The following is a 12,683-nucleotide window of genomic DNA, read 5'->3' as shown; positions in this document are numbered from 1 at the left end:
CATCTTGGGAAAGCGTTTCAGTGAGATTTAAGATCTCTTGGTGGCTCTTCAAGAATCGCATCCAGGAACCTCTTGCTACTTTCTTTATTCACTGCAAATTTACCAATATCAATGGAAATCAGGTAATCATTCCATTTTACATGTTACGTAGCTTCAAGTCCCAATTGCACTTAAAATGTTTAGACCCAGTCCTTATTGAGATTGAAATTTTTATGCTTTCTGCTCTCAAAACAGTTTCACAATTCAAAAGCCTCAAGTCTAATCCAAAGAACACTCAAATCAAAGCCCTAAACTCTATTCTAAACTGATAAAGTCAAAAGTCTTTCCTTAGCCATCACAGACTTCTAACTGGCCTTGAAACAAAGGATTATAGTGGACCCTAAGGCAGACTTATTTTCCTTTGATAGATGAAGGATCAAAGACAAAGCACCCTATAAACGAATGAGCCTTCTCCCCAAGAGCATCCTGGAAATAATGCTGACACAGGACCGCTGGCCATCCATGCAGCCTCCTTGTCTTGTCAAACATTTGTCAGAAATGTCTTGAAAGCCCATTTGCCAGCTATTTTATACATAGAAAGGCATTCTCCCCTAGTTTCATTCTTCTTTTTCCCTCCTGATCTCCTTTCTTCAAAGTATAATAGGCTCAAACCCACAGCTCGAGTGGCCTGGCCTTCACACAGTAGAGAGAGACTGTCGGCCCACGGTGTCCCAGAGTGGTTGGGTGGCGCCCACAGGGAAGATGGCGGCTAACAAGGTCAGAGAAGGAGCACTTGAGCAAGCCCGAGTGCTCCCTCCTTCGGTGCTGACAGAAGTTCAAACGGGGAGCTGGAACCCTCGCCCCAGCCCCACCCCCAAGCAACAGAGAAACCCCAAACAAGCCTCCTTTCCTTGCTCTCTCCAGCCATTTTCAGATCCACCTGAGAGCCACATGTGGGGCAGAAGAGGTAGAAGGGAGGCTTAAAAGCTGTCAGCAGTCAAAGATCAAAACCATGAATCCAGACTTTTTCTTACAAGGGGTCTCTCAGCCCAGTAAACTACAGCTACCCCCAGCATTGATCCATCAGTGACTGAATGTTAATACATCCAATACATACAGATCTTTAAAAAAAAAATAAAGACCAGTAACCCACTGTAAAAATTGATTGAGCTATGAGAGTTCAAAGAAATAGATGCAACTGACTCTTAATCATATTGAAAAAAAAAATGTTCAACCTTGTTCGTGAGACATCCGTAAGTTAAAACCACACAAAGACATGATTTCTTGCCTGTCAGATGGGAAAAATACAAAAGTTCAATAACGTGTTTTGATAACAAGGCTATGGGAAAACAGGCACCTCATACAACGCTGGTGGGGTGACAAAACGGCACAACCCCAAAGAAGGGGTGTTTTGCAAAATCACATTTGACCCGGTAATCCCACTTCCAAATTATCCAAGGATACACTAACAAAAATATAAAAAGACATATGCAGAAGGCTATTTACAAGAGAAATATTTGTAATAGCAAAGGACTAGAAGTAATCCCAATAAAGAACTGGCTGAATAAATGATTGCACATTCACACAATCTATAAAAGGAAACGAGAAATATCTCTACATACGACTACCGAGTAATCACCAGAATATATTGTTAAGTGAAAAAAGCAAGGTGGAGGAAAGAAGAAGTAGTATGCTACCACTTATCTAAGAAAATATGGAGATAAGAACACACACACACACATATATAGATATGCGCATACACGTATTTGCTTCTATTTTTAAAAACAGACAAATAAGCCATTACACAAGATGTTTACCTATAGGAACAAGGAAGGAACAGGGTAGAGGAGATAGGGACAGGAACTAGACTTCTTCGAATGCAGCCTGTTTTGTACAGTCAACTTTAGGACTGTGTTAATATTTTATATAAGTAAAAAATTAAATTTTAAGAACACAATCCCTAAAAATTGAAATCAAAACAAATAAAACTGAAAAGCACAAAGCTGGAGAACTCTCACTATCCAATTTCAAAAACTTACTATAATAATCAAGACAGTATGGTATTGGCATTAGGCTAGACATACAAATCAGTGAAATAGAATTGGTAAAGAAATAAACCCTCACACTTACAGTCAGTTGAATTTTGACAGGGAACCTAAAACAATTAAATGGGGGAAAGAATAGTTTTTTCAACAAATGGTGCTGGGACAACTAGATATTCACATGCGAAAGAATAAATTTGAACCCCTACCCCATATCATATGCAAATTGGACGAAAGACCTAAATGTAAGAAATAAAACTGTAACATAGGGAATTCCCTGGCAGTCCAGTGGTTAGGACTCTGCGCTTTCACTGCCAGGGCCCGGGTTCAATCCCTGATCTGAGAACTAAGATCCCACAAGCCACATGGTGCGGCCAATAATAATAATAATAAAACAAAACTAATATGACCTTGGATTAAGCAATGGTTTCTTAGATATGACACCAAAAGCACAAGCAACAAAAGAAAAAATAAACTGAACATCAAAATTAAACTTTTTTGCTTCGCAAGATACCATTAGGAAAATAAAAGGACAAGCCACAGATTGGGAAAAAAATATTTACAAATCATATGTCTGATAAGGAACCTGTGTCTAGAATACACAGAGAACTCTTTCCACTCAACGATTTTTTTTTAAAAATGGCAAAGTATCTGAATAGGCATTTCTCCAAAGAAGATACACAAATGGACAGTAAGAGCGTGAAAAGATGCTCAATGCCATTCTTCATCCAGGAAGAGATACCACTTCACATCCACTAGGACGGCTACAATCAAGAGATAAAAACAAGTGTTGGCAAGGATGTGGAGTAAGACACTACTGGTGGCAATGTAAAATGGTGCAGCCACTTTGGAAAACAGTCTGACTAGTCCTCAAATGGTTAAATACAGAGTTATCCTATGATCCAGCAATTCCACTCCTAGGTATACATCCAAGAGAAATAAAAACATACATCTACACAAAAACTTGTACACAAATGTTCACAGCAGCATTATTCTTAACAGCCAAAACAACTCAAAAGTCAATCAACTGATGAACAGATAAATAAAATGTGGTCTATCCATACAATGGAATGATATTCAGCCATAAAAAGGAATGAAGCTCTGGTACATACAGCAACATGGATGAACCTTAAAAACATTATGCTAAGTGAAAGAGGTCAGACACCAAAAAACACTTATTATACAATTTCATTTATATGAACAGCCCAGAACAGGCAACTCTATAGAGAGAGAAAGTAGTTTAATGGTATCCTAGGGCTGGGGGCTGGGGAGAGCAGGAATGGGGAATAAATGCTAATAAGTAGGTGGTTTACTGGGGGGAGGTGCTCTAAATCTAGATTGTGACTATACTACACTAAAAACATTGTACACTTTAAATGGGTGAATTTAGAGTATGTAAATTACATCTAAATAAAGATGCTTTCTAAAAAGGGACATCAACTAATTGCGATGTATGAACCTCTCCTGACCTTGATCAAACTAAACTTTTTAAAAAGGCATTTGTGAGACAATTGGGGAAATCTGAACAAGACTTGATATTAAGTAATTTGTGGGGTTTTTTTAATGTGCTAATGAGTTGCGGTTATGTTTTTAAAAGAGGCCTTATCTCTACAGATACATTCTGAAATATTTTCAAATGAAATAGCCTGGTAATTGCTTCAAAACCACCTAGGCTCAGAGAGGGTATAAATAAAACCAAATTGTGAGAGCTGAGTGATAGGTACATAGGAGTTTGTTATACTAGCCACTTGAGTTGTGTCTGTATTTGAAATTCTGCAAAATGAAAAGGTTAAAAGAAAATAAAAACATTCCTAACAGCTACCTACTTGTATTTGGCTAAATATCTGCATACATTGTGAAGAAACTCACTTAAGCAGTGGGTAAAGTTAGCAAGTGGTCAATAAATGCAATCTGGGTTTCTGCTTTTTTTTAAATCATGTCGTCAACGTTAATTTTTTGCATCTACAATATTCTGCCTTCAAATAAAGCCACTGCCACCAACCAGAAAATGATATCTGTGTTTATACAGGTATATTTCAACTACGCACCTTATTTCACGAGAGAAAATTAATCTTAGTCCACACTGCAATATGTCAGGTTACAATTATCAAGGACATATTGCTATTCTTCACAATTGAAGTATAAAAAGAAAGTTTTATGAATTTGTCTTCCAGACTCTACTATTTCACTGTCTAGTCTTCAGCCGGGTGAAATGTAGGCACGTGGGAATTAAATCAGTTCCTCTCAGCTTGAATTTTGCATGAGAACTCAATAGGAATATGTATTTCTGAAGATAACCCAGAAGAACTAACATGTGGACATAAAAATGCTGGCCAATTTTCCTCCCATATTTTCTCTCAGAAAAACCAAAGGAGAAAGAATGCAGCCAAAGAAAACGAACATGAACTTGAACTCTAAGGTGTATATAACATAAAGAGACCTGTGACAGCAACTCTTTGGGAGGCTACACTATGTCCTTGCTGTAACACCAACATAATGAGTACACAATTAAAGGTGCGACACTCATTTCAGGAACTGCTCCAGCTAATAAGGCACAGGATCTGAACCACGATGCTCCAAATTCCCATTTAACCCCCCCTTTGAAACGGAAACATAACTTTCCCAATATCATTGCCAAGTGTTTTTCTGCATGGTTTATAGTTGATGAGACATTCAACCTCAGAGAAAAACAAACTGAAATCACAGAAGGTTGTTGTACTCATTTTATGTGGACTATTTCTCAAGATGGGCGCTGTTATTTATGTGAGACAGTGAGCTGGGACCCGTGTTCTCACCGGCCAGACTTTGTTACCTGAAATGAAGGAACTCGGATCAGGCTGAAGGGACCGGAACTGGTTGACATAATACTCTCGCTGCTCTTCCGTTATCCTCCAGGGTTCGTCTGGGTAACTACTGTTGTTATCCTGCAGTTCTCTCTCCACTGAAAAGGACTTTAAAAAGAAATCAATAAGCAGATGCTCACAGAATCTGTCTTTTGTGAAACGAAGTAGAAATATTAAACCCAAGCATTATAATTATTTTTTTCCTCAAGGGAATGAATTTAAACACCTTGTGAGTAGAATTTAATGGGACTGTAAACTTCTGAAGGTCAGACATGATGCTTTATACCTTTCTTTTGTATTTCCCAAAGTTGTTAACAGGACTGAGCATGAAATACTGAACACCTGGGTGAGTGACGAAAGATTTTCCAATGTGATGAAGGGGGGAAAAAATACAATCGTGCTTTTCTTCAAATATTCACCACATTTTGATCCTTTCAAATTAGTTGAGTAGATAGTAAGATAATCTAGATTCTTTTTAAACCATTTTTTTAAAATCTAGAACAGCTATAACCACACCATCTTTTTTTCTGAGGCATTCCCGTTGTATAAATCTGGGAATCAAAAGCTCCGAATCAAGTCCCACGTCCCCAGGTCCTACTTGAGTGGCAAGTCAGGATCACCAAACCTCTCCTTCCACATTTGTGAACTGGGGGTTCTACTTAGTAATAGAGCTGAGTGCAAAGATGGGCTGTCATGGTACCACAACAAACAGGGTAACAAGGGGTGCATCCGACCTGCCACTAGGGGGCGTGCAAGCCAAATTTGAGAATTTAAGGATACAGAGAACCAGAGTAGTAGTGCAGGAGAAAACAGCTCTGCTAAGCAATGGGGAAAGAAGCAAAAATGGTGATTCTGGAAGGAGCAGCACAGGGCTTTGTTGCATCCCTCCCATCTACCCTAAGGCTAAGGTGCTACTTGCCAAGGGCCACCTTCATGGAACTAAAAGGTGAACACAAGGAGGGTGAGCCTTTAAGACAAAAGGAGACTAGGAAAGAAGGGGAGAGGTATTACTACTAATACCCATCAAGGTGCCTGCTTCTGAATGAACACACTACCAAGGAATTAATCATTAGGAGGGTATTCTACTCACTATCCCCGGAAAAGACAGCAGACCATCTCCGCCCCCTGCCTCAACCTCCCCAACACACACACACCACATTCTGGAAGTAACTCTTCCCAGGAACACTTGGCTCTCCTCTGATTCCATTCAGAGAAGAAACAACTCTGTAAAAAGTTTGAGCTGTGATATGACCTTGAGATGCCATCTTTGAAGTTTGCATACTAGATGAGTTTCCACTAAATCTAAATCAAACCGTTTTTAAATGCCCTGAAAGTCACTATCCAGTAGTTAATGCCTTAAATTCATAGAGTGTTTTGAAATTTACAAAGCATTTCATACACCCCTATCTCACCTGAGCACACCTCAAACATTTGAGAGGTAGGCACAGCAGGTATTAGTATCCTTTTCCCAGATGAGGAAACCGAGGCTCAGAGAGCTTAAGGGACATGCCCATATCCTTCACTGAACCCCTGCAGTCAGCAAATAAGTGCCCACTTTTTTTTAATCTGTTGCCAAAATCTCCATGCTAGGTATTGCCTGCTGCATTCCCTGGGGCTGACATGGAAGCTTCTACTCCCCTAAAATGCACTCTCCTTCCCACCTAGAACCGAAGCTGCCATACCCAGTCGCTGTTGGTAGTGTCATACCATAAACCATCTGCTCACCCTATTTCCTCTCCCACATTACTTGACCCCTAAGTGGCATCAGTGGTCTCTTAGCAGGTCTCAAGTCTAATCTGACAGCAGGAATCAGGAATGGAGAGGAGAAAGTGGCTGATTCCTCTGCTTAAAAGCTTTCAGGATGACCTATTGCCCAATAAAACAAATCCCCCTCCTCCACCTGGCTTTTAGGGCCCTTATAATCCAGCCTCCTCCCTGGTCACTCATAGCAGGCTTCTGATAGCCCACATGCTCTCTCCTCATGGGTCAGGTTTGCGTCTTCTTCCCAGACCACCCTTCCTCTGATCCCAGCCCACTCAAATCCTACCCATCCTCAAGTCCCACGGCCCCGAAGGACTCTCTGACATACCTGCCAGGCCCACAGCCACTGCAGAGGCGCTACCTGCCCCCAACCCCCAGCTTGGCTAAGAAGATGGGTCTGGAACCACATGTGCACAGCATGGCCCACCTCATGCCCGGTCTCCCCCAGCTGAGTCCAAGTAAGTGTGGGTGGGCTCACAGTTGCTGGCCTCTGGGATGCTCTGGCATAGAAAGCTTTTCTCTAGTGAGAACAAGCTGGGCCAGATGCTCATTCTTGGGGATGTGGATAAAAAGTAGAAAGATCAACAAGCAGAGAAAGCAGACCCTGAGCAGATGCATAGCAGGGCGGTGGTGTCAAGCAAAGGCCACCTGGGACCTGAAGTCACAAGGGAGCAAGAACTGAGCACAAGCAGAACCTGTGAGGAACGGAAGTACGAGAAAGAGTCCGGGGCGAGGGTGGCTGCTGGCAGCCAAAAGATAAGTGAACAGTGAAGCAAACTCAACTAGGGCCAAGTCTGTTCATGGCAGAACAAACGTGAATAACCAAGGACTCCCATTCCTGGGGACCACAGGGCCAATCCTTGTCTCTCATTTCTTGGATTCCCATGAGAACCCCAACCCCTTCCTCCTTCTCAAGAAAACTTAAGCTGACAAGGAGAGTTCTTGCTCCTTAAAACCAAAAGTGCCAGGACATCCCGGGTGGCGCAGTGGTTAAGAATCCACCTGCCAATGCAGGGGACGCGTGTTCGAGCCCTGGCCCAGGAAGATCCCACATGCCGCGGAGCAACTAAGCCCGTGTGCCGCAACCACTGAGCCTGCGCTCTAGAGCCCGCGAGCCACAACTACTGAGCCCACGAGCCACAACTACTGAAGCCCGAGCGCCTAGAGCCCATGCTCTGCACGCAACAAGAGAAGCCACCGCGATGAGAAGCCCGCGCACCACAACAAAGACTAGCCCCCACTCACCGCAACTAGAGAAAGCCCGCGCGCAGCAACGAAGACCCAACGCAGCCAAAAATAAATAAAATTTTTTTTTTAAAAGTGCCTTCCAACAATGAGAGAGGGCATGTGAACACCGGGCAATCTGTACCTGGTGTGGCCCTTCTACCAGCCTGCACGAAACATGTTAACCTACCCCCATCTCTTTCCCCTTGCTTCTCACTGCATGTTTTGAATTGGTTTGATAAACCAAGTGATTTGAGCATCTTAGAAAATATGAATCCTTATTATAAGTATGCTAAGTATCACACAGTTTGAACATTTAAAGTGCTGTTAAATATCTTCATTCAGGTTTCGACCTGGAGGGCAAGAACCATATCATCTAAGCCTTCATTCTGCACACAGCCCCTAGCAGGCTCAGCACAGACACTCTAAAAGTCGGGTGGGGGCCACTTATTGACGGGCTCTAACAACTTCAGGGGTATGTCTTATGTTGAAAGAGATGCAAAAACACTACTCTATGCTGCAGGTAATGAAAGAAAGCCTATGAGTCCATTTCATATTTTATTTTATTTTTTTTAAAGAACAACTTGATTTTTTTTTAATATTTATTTATTTGGTTGCACCAGGTCTTAGTTGCGGCAGGCAGGCTCCTTAGTTGCGGCATGCATGCGGGATCCAGTTCCCTGACCAGGGATCGAACCCAGGCCCCCTGCACTGGGAGAGCAGAGTCTTATCGACTGCACCACCAGGGAAGTCCCCATTTCGTATTTTAAAGTTTGAGATCTATCAACAGACGTCCCTGTCGGTCCCATGGTCTGATCTCTATGGAGAAGTTTCAAGTTCCTTATTCATTAAGTGAGTGATTTCAGAGACAGGTGGAAGGGGCGGATCACATTCCACATTCCCTGAAGCCGAAATATTCCAAAAGAAAGCTGATCTATACTACAAGAAGCCAAACGATGTGAACTTTGCTGCAGAAACACTGACCTGCTCATTCATTCATTCATTCATTTACAGACACTTATTCAACATCACCAACATCCCAGACACTAGACACTAGGGATACTCTGATGGTCAAACACATTCTTTTTCCCAGGAAGCCTAGAGTCCAGTGAGGGAGAAAGATGGGCAATCGCAAAACAGTGAGGTGTGAGCCGCGGTGAGATAGGGAACTCCGGAGCTCCGCGGCTGGGAGTTGGTCCACCGACCGCCCGCATCCGCATCACCTGGGGACTTGTCAGAAATACAGAAGCCCAGGCCCTACCCCACACCTAGTGAATCATCAAGTCTGGGAGTGAGGCTCAGGCATCTGCAATTTAACAAGCCCTCTAGATGATGCAAAGCACACTCAAGTCTGAGAAGCAATGCTACAAAACATGCAGGGCAAGGCAAGCAAAAGGAACAGCATTTGCAAAGACACCTTAAAATGCCAGAAAATAGCCATCTCCTGAAAGTAGCTTGGTTGAGCTACATACAGATAGAATGGGCTGCCAGTGCAGAGGAGATGCGAGTGGAGTTGCCTCAAGACGGTCCAGACCAGTGGTCCTCAACCTTTTTGGCACAGGGACCAGTTTCGTGGAAGACAGTTTTTCCGCGGACCGGGGGGTGGGGCGGGGGGGGATGGTTCAGGCGGCAATGCGAGCGATGGGGAGCGACGGGGCGCAGCAGATGAAGCTCCGCTCCCTCGCCCGCTGCTCACGTCCTGCTGTGCGGCCCGGTTCCTAACAGGCCTCGGACCGGTACCGGTCCACAGCTCAAGGGTTGGGGACCCCTGGTCCAGACCGTGAAGGTTCAGGTGCACCAGGTTAAGGGCTTTAAACTGTATCTAGAAGACAATCAGGAGCCACAGATAAGTATGACACAGGCCAATGAAACAATCAGATTTGAGCTGCAGAAAGATCACTTCAGTGAGGAGAATGGAAGGGAAGACTAAAGGTCGGAAGACCAATTAAGGCCATATCAGCAACCCCGGCCAGAGGTCACGGTGGCCCAGAGGTAGGGAGGGCTATGAGGGAAGTAAGAGAAAAAAGCCATAGGGCCCCCACCACATGAAGGCCCATTCCAGCAGTTTGGGACCTCTCTGGCAGCAGCTAGGGGGCCATCTCCTCGAAATGAACCCAAAAGGCAATCATAACAATCAAAGACCTGAAATCAGTCACCTAAGAGAGAAAGTCAAATTGCAAAGACTGGAGGCACTGAGAAACGGGGGCGGGGGAACGGTGGAGCCTTGGGCTTCCCAGGAGAAGCCGTAACCAGGGAGAGCCCCACCTCCGTGTGCACCCAAGAGGCGCCCCAGTTCCACTCCAGCTCTAGTGGTTTGGTTGGCTGGGTGGAGATTTTTGCTACTTGGTGCCAATTTTGAGCTCTACCAGCGTTTTTAAGAAAATATAAAAGGAGGGAGAGGGAGAGAGAAAAGGAGACAGAGAGAGAATCTTCCGCATCTGTGTGCTTAAGCCTCATACATATGGTTCATTATACAGTTCCTCTAGACACAGGAGAATTAGATTTGCTTATATTTAAAACATTCAAACCCTTGGTTTTGTTTCAAGTGAAATGCAAATATCTGGCACTGCAACTTGTTATCTCTGGGGAATACAGGCTGTTTATAATGAAAGAGACTTCAAAAGACTCATTAAAAAGTAATACTATTGGGCTTCCCTGGTGGCACAGTGGTTGAGAGTCTGCCTGCCAATGCAGGGGACACGGGTTCGAGCCCTGGTCTGGGAAGATCCCACATGCCGCGGAGCAACTAGGCCCGTGAGCCACAACTACTGAGCCTGCGCGTCTAGAGCCTGTGCTTCGCAACGGGAGAGGCCGCGACAGTGAGAGGCCCGCGCACCGCGATGAAGTGTGGCCCCCGCTCGCCGCAACTGGAGAAAGCCCTCGCACAGAAACGAAGACCTAACACAGCCAAAAATAAATAAATAAATAAAAGTTATTTTTAAAAAAATTAAAAAAAAAAAAAAGTAATACTATTAATAAAATCCCAAAAGGTGACATTTACCCCTGAAGTATCTTAAGATCAAACATAGCTGAAAAGTACGAATTGCAAGGAGGCATTGTCAGGGAGAACTTAAGAAGGGGGTGTGTACTGTTACAACCACAGAACATTTCTGTTTAGAATATAACCCCACCCTGGAGGCCTCCTGTCAATGCTGCCTTAGAGTCCAGCCATTTCACCTGAGGGTGCGATGATCTTTGTTAGAACAACGTCCTTTTGGTGCCTTAGCAAACAAACCGTCTGGGGGAGCAAAACCTCCTAGCAAGCCCACAGTGACTCTGTGAGGACACCTCCCCTGCCAACGACCTTTTGGAAATAAGAACACCATACTGCGACCACTGATCAAAGCATGATCTCATGAGCAAAGATATGAGAAGACTCAACCACCCTAAAGGGGAAGACTGGCTCACAGGCTGGTAAGACTAGACCATAGCCCACGTGACAATTAAGCTGCCTACAGAAAGATCCGGGGATTGATCCGTCACGGGGCAGAGAAAAAAGAAGAGTCAGGGAAGCAAATGATAGCCGTGCTTCTATGTGGGGTTATGGTGGTTGTCCTCTGACCACTCACGCCCTACATGCCTGGTGTACGGGTGTCACCGAGTGGCTGCCCAGCCAGTAATGACATTTTCCAGCCCTTCCTGCAATTAGCCACAGCCAAGCAACTGAGTTCTAGCCAGTGCAGTGGGAGCGCAAGCGACCTGCACCACTGCCAGGCAGGGCTAGCACCCCGTGGTCCTCCTCTATGCTTGTCCCCATCAGCCCACTGAGAAGGGGCGGCACAGCCACAGGACAGAAGCAGCCCTGTCGCCTGAATCACCATGTGGGGGAAAGCTGCCTGCCAATCTGTGAGATGAGTGAGAAGCAGACCTGCTGTGGGAAGTCATTAAAATGCGGGGCGTATTTGTTAGAGCGGCTGTTACTCTAACCAACCTACCCTTCAAGCGAGGCCCAAAGAAAAGGCACACCTGCCTAGCGCCAACAGCACAGCCACTCCTGCGTTGAAGACGAAGCATGAAGCCATCTTCCTTTTGTAATCTGACCACCTAATGACCTGAGACCGCTCTGAGCCCAAACAGCTTTCTAATTTGATTGCTCACAAAGACTATCTTCAGGGACAGCATGTGGATGCACCTTTACAGCCGTCTTTCTATGCTTGGTTAATATGAGTTTGATAGGAGATTCTCAGGGAGGAAGTACAGAGTAAAGAGAAAAGAGGGCTGTGGTAAAACTGGGAAAAACTGGGAAATGAGGAATGAAGAAAGGAGCTAAAGAAGGAGGTGGAGCTCTGCAATTTTGTTTTTCACATTCGACTGTTCCGTATCATACTCTATAGCCTCATTTATACTGTTTCCCACCTCACTCTCATTCTAACGTAAGGCCCATGAGGACAGGAAATTTTGTCTATTCTGATAACAGCTATACCCCAGAGCCTAGAAAAGTGCCTATCACATGGGAAACACTCAAAAGACGTTTGGCAAATGAGTGAACAAATAAACAAATGATGCGACAAGCTGCCAATTCTGACTCATAGACAGAACGGTTAACCTGAGCCCTCCTATCATGACTGGAGCTGAAGTTTAGATGCACTTACCAAACAACTGTCACCCAACAGTGTAAAGGCTGCGCCCTCTCCCTTACCTATGAAATCAGAGGGGGAAGAAAACTTTTTTTTTCTTTTTATTTTAAAATATTATAGAGTCGCTGGAAGTTGCAATAAATAACTTCTGTTTTTACCTGTAGCAAAGTTAGTTACAATTAAATCCTAACAAAGCAATTCAACTTTATCAGCTTCTTCATGGAAATAAATTTCACAAAGATGCCTTTAATCACATA

General features: G+C 44.1%; 1 protein-coding gene across 2 annotated transcripts in view; it reads right to left on the bottom strand.

The window, feature by feature from the left end:
* The window catches only part of REPS2 (RALBP1 associated Eps domain containing 2), a 224,229-nt gene that overhangs the window by 111,103 nt on the left and 100,443 nt on the right, over positions 1–12,683 (bottom strand). For both annotated transcript variants that reach the window (XM_068533341.1, XM_068533342.1), the window contains exon 6: positions 4,834–4,972. In XM_068533341.1, the coding sequence (XP_068389442.1) occupies positions 4,834–4,972 (139 nt within the window). The remainder of the gene's footprint in view (positions 1–4,833; positions 4,973–12,683) is intronic.

The sequence above is a fragment of the Eschrichtius robustus genome, chromosome X (genome assembly GCF_028021215.1).
Source record: "Eschrichtius robustus isolate mEscRob2 chromosome X, mEscRob2.pri, whole genome shotgun sequence".
NCBI lineage: Eukaryota > Metazoa > Chordata > Mammalia > Artiodactyla > Eschrichtiidae > Eschrichtius > Eschrichtius robustus.
This window is presented reverse-complemented; position numbering and strand designations above follow the sequence as displayed.